The 16,939-nt window shown below is 40.9% G+C and overlaps 1 protein-coding gene across 4 annotated transcripts in view; it reads right to left on the minus strand.

The window, feature by feature from the left end:
* The window catches only part of INPP5A (inositol polyphosphate-5-phosphatase A), a 262,040-nt gene that overhangs the window by 70,421 nt on the left and 174,680 nt on the right, over positions 1 to 16,939 (minus strand). For all 4 annotated transcript variants that reach the window (XM_075504269.1, XM_075504266.1, XM_075504267.1 and 1 more), the window contains exon 9: positions 11,616 to 11,700. In XM_075504269.1, the coding sequence (XP_075360384.1) occupies positions 11,616 to 11,700 (85 nt within the window). The remainder of the gene's footprint in view (positions 1 to 11,615; positions 11,701 to 16,939) is intronic.

A 16,939-nucleotide genomic window follows, 5' to 3' on the forward strand; every position in this document is an offset into this window, starting at 1 on the left:
AAGGGAACCCTATTACAGTTTTAAGCTACCAGCCACTATGGAGCAAAAGAACACATTAATTGAAGAACATGAGAAAGAAAGAACAATTCCTTTCATACGTGTAAAAAAGGGCTCTTTTGCACAATTTGTAGCACTATATTAGAAGCTTTCCTTCCTAAATATTTAAAGATGTAATAGGACGTAACGAGGTTTCGATAGTCCTGGTTCAGTCAACACTTAGTCAATTTAATTAATTTGCTACTTTTGTACGAAGGGGTCTGCTCACGGCAGCATTTGCATACCTGTGCCTCTTTATTTTGTCCTGCTGTAAAAGCACTTACCACAACCAACTATTCTTCAGTGCAGCAATCAGCCAAAAGACGCATACCTCATCTCAGAAATATCTAAAGAGTTGTTGGGTTTTTTCTGTCTGAGAGTCAGATTTTGAGTGGCTTAGGGGCATAATTGCAACGTTAAAACACTGTGTGTGAAATGGCACTTTTGTTGATCTAAAAAGGTGCATTAATCAGCTTCAGTTCTTGCAGAAGAGGAAAGAGAGATTAGACTTACAAACATTGATGTAAGCCTAGAAGAGGTAGAAATAGGTTTCTTAGCTGTTGACAGTTTTCATTGCGTCAGTATTTCCAACCCTTCCAACCATATTCAACAGCTCATGACTACAGAGCAGTAAGGTTTGAGATCAGCCTCCAAACATGCACAAATCACCTGAAAATGTGTATTTATTGCAATGTGTATATTCAGTGTCTACTCTGGCATCACACAATAGACTATGAAATGTGTACAAGACGTGAGTTTCATCTCTTGCATATTTTGTGTCTCTAAGAAGAATAAAATAATCTAATTATATGCCCAGACACCAAAGACTGGTACATAGGTGTTTAAGTTACACTTCACAATCCAAACTATTAGTAATTTCACATCAGCAATTCTTGACCACATTCTTTCTCATACTCTTATCATTTAGAAAAAGATTACTTTTCCATATACTTTTTCTTTCTTGTTTTAAGACCTAATTTGTTAAATAAGAATGGCAGAAGAGCTGTAAACATTTCTGTTCTCCATATCCCACCAGCAAATGGAGAGGTGGGGTGGAGATACGGAACTGGGTGCAGAACCTTTAGAGGGATGGAGAGAAAGGGAACGAGTGAGCTAGAGAGGTTGGGAGAACACACCCACAGGTAAGATAAATGTCTTAAAGAGAAACAAAGGTATTTTTCCATGTCCCCAAAGGCAGAAACCAGATACCAGTTCAGGACTGGGGTAAGACAGCACCCAGATGCACAGTGACGGTTGAGAGCTGAGAGAGGGAATCCCTACCAGGCAGTTAATCCAACATAGGGATGTTTGCAGGCTCTTGCCCTTACTAGTAGTGAGCTCACTGCCACGTCTGATCCAGTTGCTGGAAAGATTCCTTCCTTCTTCAACTACTGCCACTCCATGCCACTTCTCAAGCCTGTCATGCACTGAGGTGCTTGGGATGTCATCTGTTCACCTTCTTCCTTAAAACATAAGTCTGCTTTCTGTTAGCAATTGCCCATTTCTCGTTTGAGCCAAGATTTCTGCCATTTCAGCACCAAATTGCTATGCAGTTATTAATTTTCTCATTCTGCTCCATGTGCAGAAGGAAAAATGAGAATTAAAGCAGTGAAAAGAAAGACTGCCACCTTTTTCATATTTTGAGGCTAAGGACTTTTTTAATAAAGGGGCTTCTTCATGCCTTAAAATGTTTTTACTGATGCCTAGCACCAGATAGCTGTGATGGCAATTACATACTTGAGACTTCTTTTCATTTTACCAGTGAGAAAGAATCCAACTGAAAAGTTCTCAGCAGTCTCAGCTGTTCACATAAACCAGATGTGCAGCTACGACAATGTGTAGGTTGATACCCTGCTATTCAGACATTATTTGGTACATGAACAGCATTCTGGGCCGCATTAGGAGCTACCAGCAGGTCGAGGGAGGTGATCCTTCCCCTCTACTCAGTGCTGGTGAGGCCACACCTGGAGTACTGGCTCCAGTTCTGGGCTCCCCAGTACACGACAGACATGGACAGACTGGAGAGAGTCCAGAGCAAGACCACACGGATGACGAAGGGACTGGAGCATCTCTCATAGGAGGAGGGGCTGAGAGAGCTGGGATTGTTCAGCCTGGAGAAGGCTCTGGGGGATCTTATTCATGTATGTAAGCACCTGATGGGAGGGAATGGAGAAGACAGAGCCAGGTGCTTTTCAGTGGTGCCCAGTGACAGAACAAGAGGCAGTGGGCACAAACGGAAATGCAGGAGGGTCCCTCTGAACATGAGAAAACACTTTTCTACTCTGACGATGACCAAGCACTGGCACAGGTTGCCCAGAGAGGTTGTGGAGGCTCCAGCTTTAGGGATGTTCTAAACCGAACTGGACACGGTCCAGTACAACCTGATCTAGGTGGCCCTGCTTGAGCAGGGGGTTGGACTAGATCTCAAGAGGCTCCTTCCAAACTAAACCACCTGTATTCTAAGATTAGGTCTGTCTGAAGATCCAGTCTGTTTGAAGATGCAAGTAAGGTATGAACCAGCATTAGCAGTCAGGTTCATAGTCACAGACGAGTAAAACCAACTAACTCAGTGATTTCCAACCGTCATTCGAGACCCACAAACTTGAAAGAGCAAATGTCCTAAGCACAGGTTTACAATACATATTCTTTCCTATTTCTGAAAGTACCTTCTAGTTCCCCCATTACAGATTCGAAACATCAGCTGTTTTGTAAATACTGCAGCCAACAGTCCCTGTGTAATCTTTGTGATCAGCAATGTTACGTTTTCCTTCAGCAGTGTTTCTCTGCAAGTGCATTACTATGCTGAAATGGTTTCAAAGAACACAATTTGCATAATCCCCACTTTAAACATTTTCCAATTTAATAATTTTCCAATTGTAATCACATTTTCTGCCATACTAAATGGAATGGTATTTGTGGTCACAAACCCCAAATTGCTGGATTATTTCAAATCATTGAAATAGATTGCGTTTATAAGGAAACAAGCATGAAATTTGTAGCTATGGAATTTATACAACGCTTAAAATAATAAGTATCATTATCATATGGATTTACTAAAGAAAGATGTTTGTAAATTTTTGTTTTAATTTATGAAATTGCTGAGGAAAATATATAGTCATAGCTAGAAGAAATGTCACATACAAAGTTTGTTTTCTGAAAATACTCTTAAAATAAACTGCGTTAAAGAGAACAATATTCCAAAGATATAGAACATGATTTAAAAACACTTTAGTGCTTCAGATGCCATGTCACGCTGTCTGGAACTACTGTCATACAGCAGATGGTTCACTTCTCCTATGCTGAGGAATTCAGCTGGACCTACAAGAGCTTACCACTTGGCTATGAATTAAATGAATGCAGCTGAGATCTTAAATGTATATGTATAGACATCTGCATGTCATCACTGCCTAGAAAAGGTAACAATGTCTAGTTTGGTTTTGGATAGGGAGGCAGAATTGCGTATGCCCATGACTATATACACTTCTCTATGCTATGTCAGTATTTTTAATACAAATAAACATCACTAATTTCTCCTGAATGCTCACTTGTCAAAGCAAAAAAAGTCAGAATTTAAAAAACAAGAAATGACCGCTGTGTTTGTAACAACAAGAATGTGCAATTCTTACACGCACTTTTCCTGATGTATTCAAAGCATCTTCTGCAAATAATACTTAGTTGAAAAAAATACACACACACACACACATGTATTTGTCTCTGACAAGACAGGCAGACGATTAGCGATCACAGCAATTTGCAAGAACACAGCAAGAGCCTCATCCTGCCGGATGACCGGTTTTTGTTCAGGGAAGCACACCTATAAAGATGAGAGGGTAATCAAGTCTCCACATCCACCCACAGCCTGACCACCTCACTGAGAATCAGGTTTCCAAATCAGTGCTAATTGCCTAATTAGCTATTAATCTTTTTGATGACAATTACTAATGGGTCATTTGTTGGCTGGCATTTGCAAAGATCCTAGTTACTGCACAAAACACAGGACTCCGTAATGAAACGAGTTCAACTTAAAATATTTCTTCAGATTGGAGTAAGGTCTAAATCAATTACTTAGACATAAAAAGCTGTTCATCAGCTTTTTTTGAACAAAAGATGTTTGTTCAAAAGAGAGAGAGAGGTCCATGTTTTGTAGACGAACACATCACAGCAGTAACAGGGAGCGCTCCTTGAACTTTCGCTGGAACAAGCACACTTGATAAAAAGATACGATGCCACCGCTGTCTTTTTCAAAATGAAAGACCATATCGTGCCAAGACTATGTGATCAAATGAAAATTATGTGATTCACTGTAGCATCAGCAATATGGTAGGAGCTAAAAAGTCATGCTAGAATGAAGTCGTTCCTATTTTACTAGATAATATAAAGTCAAATGGTCAGAGGTGGCAGAGAGGCACAATGCAAGTGAATGATGGGGCTAGATATGCAACTTCTTTATGAGTAGTTATAACCTTTTAAAAAACATTTAATCAGCAATTCCAGTTATGGCTTATCAAGTGGCTGCTTGGCAGAAGTCTAGAAAAGAAATATCTTGGTTGAATGTAACCCATTAAGTAGATAGGGCAGGTGTACAAGCATATGAATTCCTAGTTTTAAGACGAGGACTTTGTTTCTTATTCTGCAAATAGAGCTTGAAAGCTTTTCGCAGGCCAAAATGACTGGAATCCCGAAACAGCATTTCTGTTGCTACCTTTATAAATATTCATTATAAATGAACCTGTATAAATGTATCACATATGATACACTTTATCCCTCTCCAGCGTACCAAGTTACTATCAACCCTAACAAAATGTCCTTTAGTGAAGGAAAAATGAAAACTGTTTTTTCTGGATACAAGTGAAGGTTATGGTTTACCTTGAGCAAATGGATTTTGTGATTAATATGACTTTCTCCTAAAGACCTATGGTTTGCATACTGAACTTTATACTCCTGAGTTGCAGTTCTTGGAATTGAGGAGCACACAATTATCCTTCTTCTTTTCTTGGAAGTACATGGAACTTTAAGAGACTTTTGAATCAGCAGCCTCAGCCAGAAACAGGTTTCTGTTCCAAAACAGTCAAAAGAAGCCCCGTTTACTAAGCCTGATTGTACTTTCCTACGACAGACAAATAGGATTAGGAAGATTTAGAGGTAAGAATTTCAGTGGATAACTAATTTTTGTTTTAAATATGAAAATGCAGTAATTCTCAAAGATTAATATAGACTGTTACTATGGCCAGCTGACAGCAAAAATACTCTTCCTTGGTCTAGACCCACCTAACACTTGAATGGTGATTTAAATAAAGCAAGACTGGTAAAGTGACTCACTGAGATAGAAGGAACAGAAGGAGAAATATTTCTACCGACGACCACAGCCGAAGCCGTGAGCTGTGGTGCTCTGGGCTGGCACAGGGAAATAGCGAGAGGAGGCAGCTCCTGACCGAGGCACCGCGCCAACCACCACGTTCCAGCAACGCGCTTGGGCGAACGAGAATGGGAACTCTCGCCTTTCTTTAAACATCTGCTCTAACAAACGAAGGGGAGAGGGCACCTCTGCACGTTAAAGACACCAAATGACAGCCCACGCGGGACGCCAGCGCGTAGGCAGCCCTACAAATTTACTGACAGGGGTCACAACCCTCCCACTTGCACTTCCAGAGATCCATGTGAATGGGGAGGCAAGGAGAGATTTATGGGACTGATTCTGCTTCCACAATTACACTAGCAAGTGTTTGTAGAGTTTACAGAAAATATTAGATGCTAATAAGTTGTTTCAATTAAAAAAAATTAAAAATATATATAATGGTAAAAGTGGAGATTAGCATGGCCTTGGACCCATCACGGTGTGAAACCCTGTGTGGTCTACAGCAGTCGCAGCAGGTGATAAGCTGCTTGCTCTCAGGGACTGACAGAAGAGAATTAACTTACTTCTTCCATGCACTTATGCACAGTAACTTAGTTTCTTTAATTTCTCATCTCAAACAAAAAGAACCTGTCCACCTCAGTTCTTTGTAACAAAACCCTTCATTTATCCCTCCACAAACTTCAGGTCCCGTCTTACCCTTAACGCGCTTCAGAGATTTTAGTATCCTAGTTTAACTAAGTTGATAGCCAGCTAGTCTTGTTTAATTTGGACATTTGGACAATCATGGTTGGACTCGATGATCTTAAAGGTCTTTTCCAACCTATATGATTCTGTGATTCTGTGATTCTGTAATTTCAGAACCTCCAACCATTCACCCTATTACCTTTTTTGAAGAACCAAAACACTAACTCACAATAATTTTTACATTTCTGGAATATTCTTCAACTTCAGCCTACAGTATACCTCCTTGCTGCTGCAGATTTCTTTAAAGGCACCTCATCAAATCTCCTTTCAATTCAGTTCTAGAAGATTATTTTCCAGAAATAGAAAAACTACCTTTGTCACACACACTACTATAAATTTGCAGTGTACTTTTGATAACTGCAAAGATTACAGTGACCTATCTGTATTACCTTTAAAACACACGGAGAGCAGAACTTCTGGAAAAATTACAGGAGAACCATCTTCTACACAAAGAAACATCACAAATTCATGATTCTGTGAAATGCTGTGACAACACCTGTGTTAGAGACATTGCAGAGAAGCTGATACATACTAGAATTCATAGTCCAACTAACATACATCTTTATAGTAAGTGTGTATATGTCGTAAATACTTCCATAACATGCTGGGGGTAGATGTGCTGGAAGACACCTGGAAGCAGTGGGCAAATAATTAGAATGCTGTACTACCCAAAAAACCTAGCATTTAAAAAAAACTCAGTAGGCAAATCTTTGAATTTAAACAGCAGCAAAACACTCGTCCAACTTTGCATATATAGGATTAACTGAATTTAGCTGACCATCAGAAAAAAAATTAAGGTCTTAGAGCATACCTTAAAATGATCAAAACCTGAGGAAACGTAAATCTTTCTTTTGTATGTATTGCCTTACTAAATACATTTCCTACTTAGAAGGTTTATTTTTGGAAACACTTCTACCATGAAGGATGATGAACTGAAGATGTTTAGCACTAAAGGAATGCAATGCCAGCAAGACGTATCACAAGCAGCAGTGCAAAAGCGTCTGCAATTTGCTGGCCCGAAGGGGTCTACAATGGATCTTTGAAGAGGTGGTGCCTTCTAAGAGGCTAGACGGCTAAGCGAAGATTTTCTGGATGTTCTGTGATAACAAAGCAGTGGCGTTTATCTCCCTTATGGAGAGGGACTGACCTCACAGCTCAGCTACGCAGACCCAGCAGGATGTGTCATGATCGGGCCCCCGATACCACCAGAGCCGCTCAGGAACTCACTCAGCATACGCGTTAGGAAGATTCACTCATGCTACCTCAGCAACAGCGCTTGACCATTACAAATCTGCCGGTGCGTCAGGCCAGAGGCATATTGTTCAGGACGAAAGGCATCTCCCACCAGAGTCAGGTGGGTGTTTGCAAGCTGAACGCAGCAGACAGACCAGAGCATTCCCCGTTTCTTGCCGTGAAGCTCCCCGTCTGCGCCCACCCGAGAAAACCCGACAGAAAACCCTCCGAGTAATTTAAAGCGTGCATTGACAGCAGCAAGTAAAGTCAGAGTGCTAGACCCGGAACAGGGCCCCCTGAACCTCGCCCTGAGGCAGAGGCCCTGGGGTGAGCTCGGCCAGGGCCAGGGCTGGCAGCCCAGGCCCCCTCTGCGGTCCCGCATCCCCGCGCCGGCAGCCTGCTGTGCCTCCCGGGCCAGCCCAGCTGGGGCGGCTGCTGTGAACGGGGTAAGGGGCAAAAGCCTGCGCCTACCGCATCTGAGCTGCGACAAAGCAGGGACCAGCCGAGAGACCGCTGCATCGAGCCACTGATGAGCTGTGCGCCTAACGAAGTGACGAGGCGATGTTCATTCTTCGGCCTGCTGAGGCAGTGAGCCAGAGCAGTGATTTGCCAGGGATTTAGCTACAAGTATTGGGGCTTATTACTGCAGCGATACCAAACCTTTATAATTAACACTTAGTAGCACTGACACTTCTGTATGTTTAGCTCCAGGTAAGCAGTGGCTGAGGGCTTTAGCCTGCCCCGCGGAGAGGGTGGCATCAAGCACGCCTTACCAGATCTCGCAGCCAAAGCCGAGATGAGGCATCGCTGGCCAAGACCTGGCACAGAGACCCCGATGTCCTCGATGCCTGGCACACGCCCAGAGCGTACAAATGTCTGAGACTTCAGGAAAAAAACTTGTGGTTCCAGGTCCTCTCGTGCTCCCGTATTTTGAATCACACATCGGCCCAAGAAAACTAGACTAAAATGGAACCTTACCAACGTTGGCCCTTTTCAGTCTGAGGACAACTTTAAAATGCTTTAAATGGACGAGCTGTAGGTATTTCGCTGAACATCACCACGCCAAGCTACAAATTATGCTCAAGCTGTAATTCAAATCTACTATAAAACAATTGTATTTGCTATGCTTGTTATGCTACAGACGTCCTATTTCTTTCTTGCCAGTTTATCCCTCCGGACAACGCACTTGTTAATGCACACATGGATCTCAGAATTGCCAGAAGCCTTTACCTGTTCTATTGATCTCCCCCGCACTACTCCAACAACAGTAAAGCAGATTTTCCTAGCAAGGAAATCAATATGACCGTAGATTAAGTTTCCCATAAAATGTTTAATAAATTACATATTAATGATTTATTGTCTATTAATTATGAATTAAAAAGCACAACATTTTTGGCATCTGATTTAGCACACTGCACTTCAGTGTCTGGACTCCACATTTGAAACAGCTCTCAGATTCTCCCTTTCAATGGCTTAATTGAGAAATCCTTTAGAAATAGACTTTATTCTTTGTGTGTATAAGACTGTGTATAAGCACAGTCTGCGTTTCCACAACACGTTTTGCTCCTAGCATCTTAGTGTCCAAGCGTTCAGCACATTGTGGTCTCAAGAGGGAATTCAAAAGGTCAGCAAGAAAAGCAGACATAAATGTAGTAATATATACAAAGATGACAGGTCAGTGGATTAACCCTTAAAATTCCTAGTATTAACTACACTGCTGAACAGTCGAAAGAATGGTTAATATCACTTCGCATGGGCACACGTTTAAAATGCCAGAAGGGACCAGGGTATTTTTTGGAGCATGAGGTTCCTCCATGAGGACAGGTAACACTCTGGGTGGCACTGAGCGTTAGATAAGCAATCACCTTTGGCCATTTTTGTTCCTGTTCTGCCACTGCCAGTTGTGCATGGCCTTGGTCAAGGCACTCTGCCCTCTGCCAGCTTTGGGAAAACGGCACAGCTGAGAAATACCGTTTATAAACCGGTTTGTGAAGTGATCTGGGATTGGATCTTCTATCTCTTATATACAATCAAACCATTAGGTCCCATCTAGAATAATTCCTGCTAGAGGTGGCCTGTAACTCTGCCCTTCCAAATTATACTTTAGAAACTGATCTGTCTCCTAGAAGCCTAGACTTTATTGTCAAAACAGGGTGCTATATGCTCGCTATTGATTCATTCATGACTGTTCTGGTGTTAAGATGCTGTCAAAGACACACTGCCTATACTATCACTTCTGTGTAGTAAACTGCATGAGACAATCACTTCTTACATCTTTTGGATCTTCTGACATTCCAGTTTATAAACTGGACCAAATGCAGAAGACTACAAAACAAACTTAATGTGACTTTAACTGTGCATACGTAAATTACAAGTGGAAGTTTCTAGATCAACTTTAATTATGCTTAATTAATGTTGCAAAGCAGCTGGGTGAAGTTCTGATTAATGTGGTATGCTACGTCCCAAAAAAAGCAACAGAAAATATGTATTATCCTAATGCTTTTTACAGTCACACATGTGTGTACCTTGCCTAGGAAGAATGAGTAAATTAATTTGATTAATCTTCAAATTACACCTTGTGTGCTCATATGCAACAACATTAACTGACGATGGTAAAGCATTCGTAAGATGAAAAGCACTGTGTCAGGTCTAAGAATCACCTGTACTCTTACTACCTGTTGTGCAGTTCACTCAGTATGCATCATCCTCGGTTAGTGACATTATTTTGTTAGAAGTGGATCGCTTTGAAACTCACAGATACAAATGTAGGAATCTTAACCTACTGGTAATAAAGAAAGCATTCTCTGCCGTCTCAGTCCTGCAGACTGCTAGGCAGTTCGTAAGTTAGGAAAAACTTACAGCGCCCTTCATCAATACTGGGTGTAGGAGGTAATTCTGCTGCAGCGTGATTGATAGAGGTGTTCTCAGACAGGAGCATTCTCAATAATACTATTGCACCACTAGCGAATAAAAACCAAACAGGCATGATATCTCAAAAACAAGTAATCTATAACCATTGATGATAACTATGGTAACCGCAGTGTAGCAGAGCAGGATTTAGTCCTTAACATATGCAGTATGAAGCTGCATATTCTGAATCAGTGACTCGACTTTGATTTCAATTATGCTTTAAGTTTGTTGGTTAAATGATTGCAAGGTATAAAGGAGTCCAAGAAGGAAGTTATGAGCTACGTAGGCAGTGCTGTAATGTCAAACTCCTGTTTTTCAACAGATGAAGGACTAATCATCACGGAAGGAAGAAGTGCACCGCACCTGCATGAGGGGTAGCCAGCCTTTGACACACAGGCCATTTCCCGCTGCTTGATTTACAAAACGAAAGCTTTTGGTTTAGAAGATACATGCCTATCCTCAAGGACACCAAAAAGACACTAGAGTATCTCCAAGAATTAAAGTGGGAAAACCATGAGATTAAACTGCTTTTCAACCCGGATATTATTTCTGACCCCATGTTACCTGGAGCTGAGCTTTAGCAGTAAAGTCAAGGTAATCTCAACTCACGATGAAAAAAGTTTACTGCATTCTTTTTGGCTTTATACAAATCTTCCAGTCACCCTTCCACACTGAGATGCTACTGTCACAAAGGTTTGCACAAATGTCTGCTTGTATTTTTAAAGTGTGGAGCTCTCTCACAGACATTTAGGAAATATCTCTCTTCCCCCCGCCCCCCCGCACCCCCCCCGCATAGAAATACAAACCAGCACTTACTCTGCTTGCAGTAAATGATAGCGAGATTCACTCTGACCTATAAACATATGGCAAAAGTCACAAACATCCAAGAGAAATGTGGTATCCTGTGCCGAAGCCCGAAGAGATTTCGAACAAGGAATCTGCATGCCTGCCAAAGGAAGAGACTCCTGCATGCACTGTGAAGACTCCAGGTCTCATCTTAGATGGGAACCCCCATTTTCTCCTTTCTATACACAGGACCACGAACAGGGGGCGTGGACTCTGCAGTCCACTGGCATCTACAGCCAATATTCACGTTACACACTACTACTGAGAAGAAATGCAGCACGTCAGCTGTGTTTTTCTGAATTGCTTCAGCAGATTCACAACAGTGGTTTTTAGTTACCCGTCAGATGTTCCTGTTAAAAGTATTCTTAGCCAAGTCTGATGTCTATATTAAGATCAGTTTGTTAGGTCACTTTTAGCTTTTCCACAGGAAAAAATATTTGAGAAATAAAACCTGGTAGAGTCCACAACAGAAGAAAAATAAAAGTCCTACCTCTACTACTGCTTTGGCATCCAGTCTAAAGTTGAAATCTCCAAAGACAAAATACGAAACTTTCTCAAACCGCTGATCTATAATTCTGGAAAAAACAAAACAAAACAAAACAAACCTGTCATTCAGCTTTACGTATATGCGAGGATGCACAAATACACGTGTCATCTTCTAAGCACAATCTCAGAAATAATTATTGGAACGACCAAAACTAGCAGTTTATACTGGAACAATATATTAACCGTGGTTTTGGGCTGATTTTCTTTGCTTAGGCAATGCTATCTCCAACCCCACTAAAATAACGCATTTGATTTCCCCTGTCTGGCTGAAAGAGCAATTTGGAGGAGAGCAAGTTTGCAGCAGTTAGTACAAACAGTGCAGAACCAGCATTTGGCATCACAGAAACCTTGAGGGCATCGTGGAGGTACTCCACACCTTTGAAAGTTTAAGTATATGGCTTTGGGCTGGGCAGCTAAGAATTAGGAACCTCAGATTAGTGGCGAGTTCAGAATACGTCTACCTTTGAGTTTACTTATCTGCAAGATCGTGATCGTAATGTTTACCACGGTTTGTTAGTACTCCAAGAACTGTATGAAAAGTGACAGGTTAGGGCTAAACGTTAATCATCACAGCCGATAGAGACTGATCTACGAGGTTTTTCCTGGCTCAGTTATAGTTCTCTGAAAGACAGTTCTCTTTTTTGTTCAAAACAGATTTTTGCTGAGGTTGTAGTTAACACCTAAAAGGTGATCTTTCCAGATGTGGAGTAAAGACTGATATTTTTCTCAAGCCTTTGCTCAGTACTAAACAGGGAGATAAGGCATTACTGTTCATCTTTCAAATCTTGTCTTATTAAAAATTGTTATTGTATTATTAGCTTATCTATTATTAACAACAATTGTCTGCTGCTCCTAACAATGTGCAATTTTACATGCTTCCAGAGATCTTGGCATTTGGAAATCCACTGATTCATGCTTAGTTTCGAAACAGGAATCAATACAATTAATTTCCTACCAGTAGCTGAGGAAGGTATGAAATACCTGAAATGCGATGGCTACAGCTACAAAGAACATAGGCAGACAAAACGCACAAAACCCTGCAATGGTACACTAGATGTACACCATATAAGAAATAAGGAACAAGTGCAAGGCAATACACTGTGTACATTCTGGGAATATATAAATACGTAAGCGTTACGATGTCAGAAACCCCAGCTGAGCCAGAGGCAGGGACCCATATAGATAGGTAAAGGATTATAAAGTAATGCACAGTAAGTAGGCTTCCTGGAACAATACTGCCCAGCAAGGAGGCATTCATTTCAAATGGCTTTAAAAGTTTTAATACATTACATCCATTTAGACTTTTCAAAGCTATAAAGAAAGATACAACATTGGATTTACAGTGAGATACTGCTTCTCCTCTTAAAACCATCTCACAGTTTTAGTCACAGTAATTTATTACGTAAGGAATATTATTCTATTGAAAAATTAATGTGCATTGGGCCTAAGGTAGCGATCATCTGAAGCAAAATCTCTTGCGAAGACTTATCCTTTTCTGGTATGAAAATCTCCAAATCCTCCATTCAGCTGACAAATTATTGCAGGTACTGTTAATAAATACTGTCTACTGTCAGCTCCCAGCAAGCACTGAGAAAAACCTGTCACTCTTGACCTGTACATAACATTAATTTGATTACTGCCCTCATGGCACTTTAAAGGAAAATGAGAACTTAAAAGTTAAACCATTTACATTACCACAATTTGCTAACACTATCATTGCAAAATCTGATATGCAACTTATACATAAGAAAAACTGATTTTGCTTTGCCAGCTTTCCTGATTCATATCTTAGTTTTGGCTTTGCTCATTGCCATTTACCGCTGACAAAGAAATGACAGATATTGCAGGAACGACATCAAGGTCTAGAGAAGGCCTCTTAAAACAAATTGATATTATGAGAATGATGCCTGTGATTGTATTATGCAAAGACGGATTTTCCAAATAAACAGACTATTCAAAAAATAGCCAGTTAAAATGTCTCCTAACGGGTGAACAAAACAGCTGATTAGTCTGCTTCTGATCAATTAATTAAAATTCAGTCATTTCATAGTCTTGCACATTACCTGATTTAAACATGATTTGCATACAAATCAATGCCAGCTTTAAAACTGATAATTTTAACCAGTTGCTCCCCTTGTAGTTTGTCTTGTTGGACGTTTTAGAAAGAGTGTCTCACGATAGACTGAAGTGAAATAGTCCAAACATTACTTCTCAAGAATGATGCCTTAAATGGCTTCTGACATACCTCCTTTTCACAGGTGGTGAAATTTAGGTGTACAGTAAAATTACCAAGAGTGGTACAGCAAGGGACATACACATTTATGTACTTATTAAATGATCTGGGATACCTAACAATAAAATATGCTTTAAACGACTCAACTTAATACATGTATGTAACCTACTGTCCTTGCCATTGGAACGTATTATTAGCTCAAGAGTTCCCAAATCTTAGAATTATTTCAGCAATTTGGTGCTCTGATAGCTCTATTTTGAAATACTTACTGGTGCCTGCAATTGCACTGAATCAACGGCACAAGAACTAATCTTCTTGACTGTGCTTTTAGAATCAGACTCCAAGTTAGCAAAGGAGGTGGCAATAAAGAAGAGCACGGCAATATTTCCTCCCCCGGGAACATGCAGGAAAAACATCCAGCACTGGGGGGACTCGGGCAGAAATTGAGTACTGCAAAACACCGTGAGTCTCGCCAGGACCAGGGACACACAGTGAAGGTACTGGGCTGGAGCAAGAGCTAAACAGAAGCGTGCCACTCCTCTCGTTTCCGCCTTCTAAGCCACAAATGTATACGGTTCATCACATGTACAAGTAAATGAGAACTCAGAAGACAATTTTTTTTTGAACAAGTGCTTGCAAATGAACTAGGAAGGCTTCAAAATCTGCGTTATTCTACTTTGCTATGTGTTTCTGTAACAATACCCTTCCTTTAACCATGAATCAAATAATCCTTTAAAAATGTTGCCATGACTCAGTCAATGGAGTGATACATCTGAATCATATAAAAAGAAAGTAGCCAACCTATGTCACCAGCATTAATCTTACGTTTTTAGTGAGAGTACCTAGTGCCATTTCCTTTAACTTGTACTTGCTGACTACCAGATCACCCTGAAGGGCTTCAACACACTTTAAGGCTCTGTTCTTTCCTGTACAACTTCTCTAAATAGCGTGTGACAAAATAGGCGACTAAGGCAAAGATTTCATGACTGCAGAGGAACTACAAATATTTCACTTCCACAACTCTACATGCAAGAGCAAACAAAAAGTCATCAGTGCCTTAACTAGCTGTGCTGCTTGTTGTGACCTACGCAGGGCCATCAAGAGATGATGGGCAATCAGGATGTATCCAATGCTCGAATGCAAAGAAAACAGAAAACTTTTCAAACAGATTACAGCCCCTCCTTCCCAGAAAGAGAAGTCTTCCCTTTGAAAAAGTTGGAAGAACATGTTCACTCTTCTAATCCTTTGTTCTTGCTCCAGAAGGTATCGCTTCTGAGAAAAGAGTTTATTTGCACTTAGAACACACCAAAGAAATCTCTTTTACTTCTACTTGAGTTTTACTCTTTTTTACTTCTCTTTTACTCTACTTTTACTTCTCTTTTACTTCTACTTTTACTCTCTTTTACTTCTTTGACTCTCTTTGACTCTCTTTGACTTCTTTGACTCTCTTTTACTTCTACTTTTACTTCTACTTGAGTTTCGGACATCAAAGTAACAGATTCAATATGGCAAATAAGGACCACTGGAAAAAATGCACGCTTCTGACTGGGTTTATTGATGACCTTGTTAAACTTTAAAGCACGCAAATATAAATGCCATAGATGATTTCTCTTCCACTAGTTCCACAAACACAGAACTTCTAATTGCATAAGGAGTCCTTGATAATAGTCTTAGATTCTTCACACTTGGAACACGTTACCTTATTTTGCCAGTTTCAGACTAATTCTACATTTTTAACTGATGGCTCTATGCTGAAAGTATTCTGGACTGGTTGGGTTATTCTCTGTTTCTTTTCAAATTTTGTTGTATTTTGAGAAGAGGCAGACTGCAAACAGTTTTTGAAATAGAGTTGAAGAGCTTTTTAGACATGACAGGACAGTAAAAGAAGGAAACACTCAAGCAATTGTAACTTCCACGTAAAGTTTACAGTCAAAGTTCATCACATGCTTAAACGTTTTGATGAGTCAGATCCGTGGTTCACACTTTTTTTTTAAGGAGTAAACTTCACTGGGTGTAAGGGCGCAAATTAACGTTAAATTACTGTAGCAATTTCTTTGCTGCAAAATAAATACATTTAATTCTTATTTTGGCCTAACGGCTGCAGGTTGCCTCACCCTGGATATCAGCAACTGCTTTACAAAGCCAGAAAGAAGTTACTGTGTCTGCACTGGAAATGTACTTGCTCTGCTCTGTCGGTAAGGCTTCTAGCCAAACGACCTCTGCTCGTCACTGCGTTCTAGCACGGCAGTCACCCGACACATTTTCCCAAAGACCGGTGACAAAAACTGTGTGTTATTCTGGGTGCATCAGCAGAATTATGAGAAACCTCTGAAGCCCTCTGAGCTACAACGCTGGATAGCTTTAGCCCGAGCTCGACTGGCCTGCCCGCGATGAAAGCATTCCCCAGCTCGGGGCAGGGGCCGGCCGGCCCCGTGCGACAGGCACACCGACAGAGAAGTCAAACAAATGCCCCAGGAGAAGCCAAGGCGCGGGGTTTGGTCCTGGGGCCTAGGCTACGTCAAATTACTCTGACGTGAAGCCAGCCCTCTCAGTCTGGATGGCAGTGTCAGCTGAACGGATTGTGAAGGGTAAGTTTTTTCAAAGCCATTTAGGAGATCTGGATGCCATATTCCCACCAAGACTAAAACGAGCAAGAGGTAGAGGTTCCTCTTCTCCTCGATCCTACTGGAAGTCTGGGTCTAGTTATTGATTTTAGTCTCTGCGCAGAAGACCAAAAGTAATCGCTTAGTGCAATCTTAAAATGATCAATTCCGTGTTATTGGAATCCCTGAAATCCTTTCGTAATTTACTTTATTTTAAAGTACTCATTAGAGTAGTTACAATTAAAGGCACTTCATGAAATGCACCCTCTTTTATAAAAGCTATATGGTGTACTGCATGTACGTTCCAAAGCACTGAAATTCAGCCGGAAAATAATAAGGCAATCAGAAACATGACCGACTTCCCCTTGCTTTCATACTTATCCCCCTCCCATACTGTCGCAAGAGAGGAGAAGACAAGGCAGCGGCTGAATA

Source organism: Mycteria americana, chromosome 6 (assembly GCF_035582795.1).
Source record: "Mycteria americana isolate JAX WOST 10 ecotype Jacksonville Zoo and Gardens chromosome 6, USCA_MyAme_1.0, whole genome shotgun sequence".
Lineage (NCBI taxonomy): Eukaryota > Metazoa > Chordata > Aves > Ciconiiformes > Ciconiidae > Mycteria > Mycteria americana.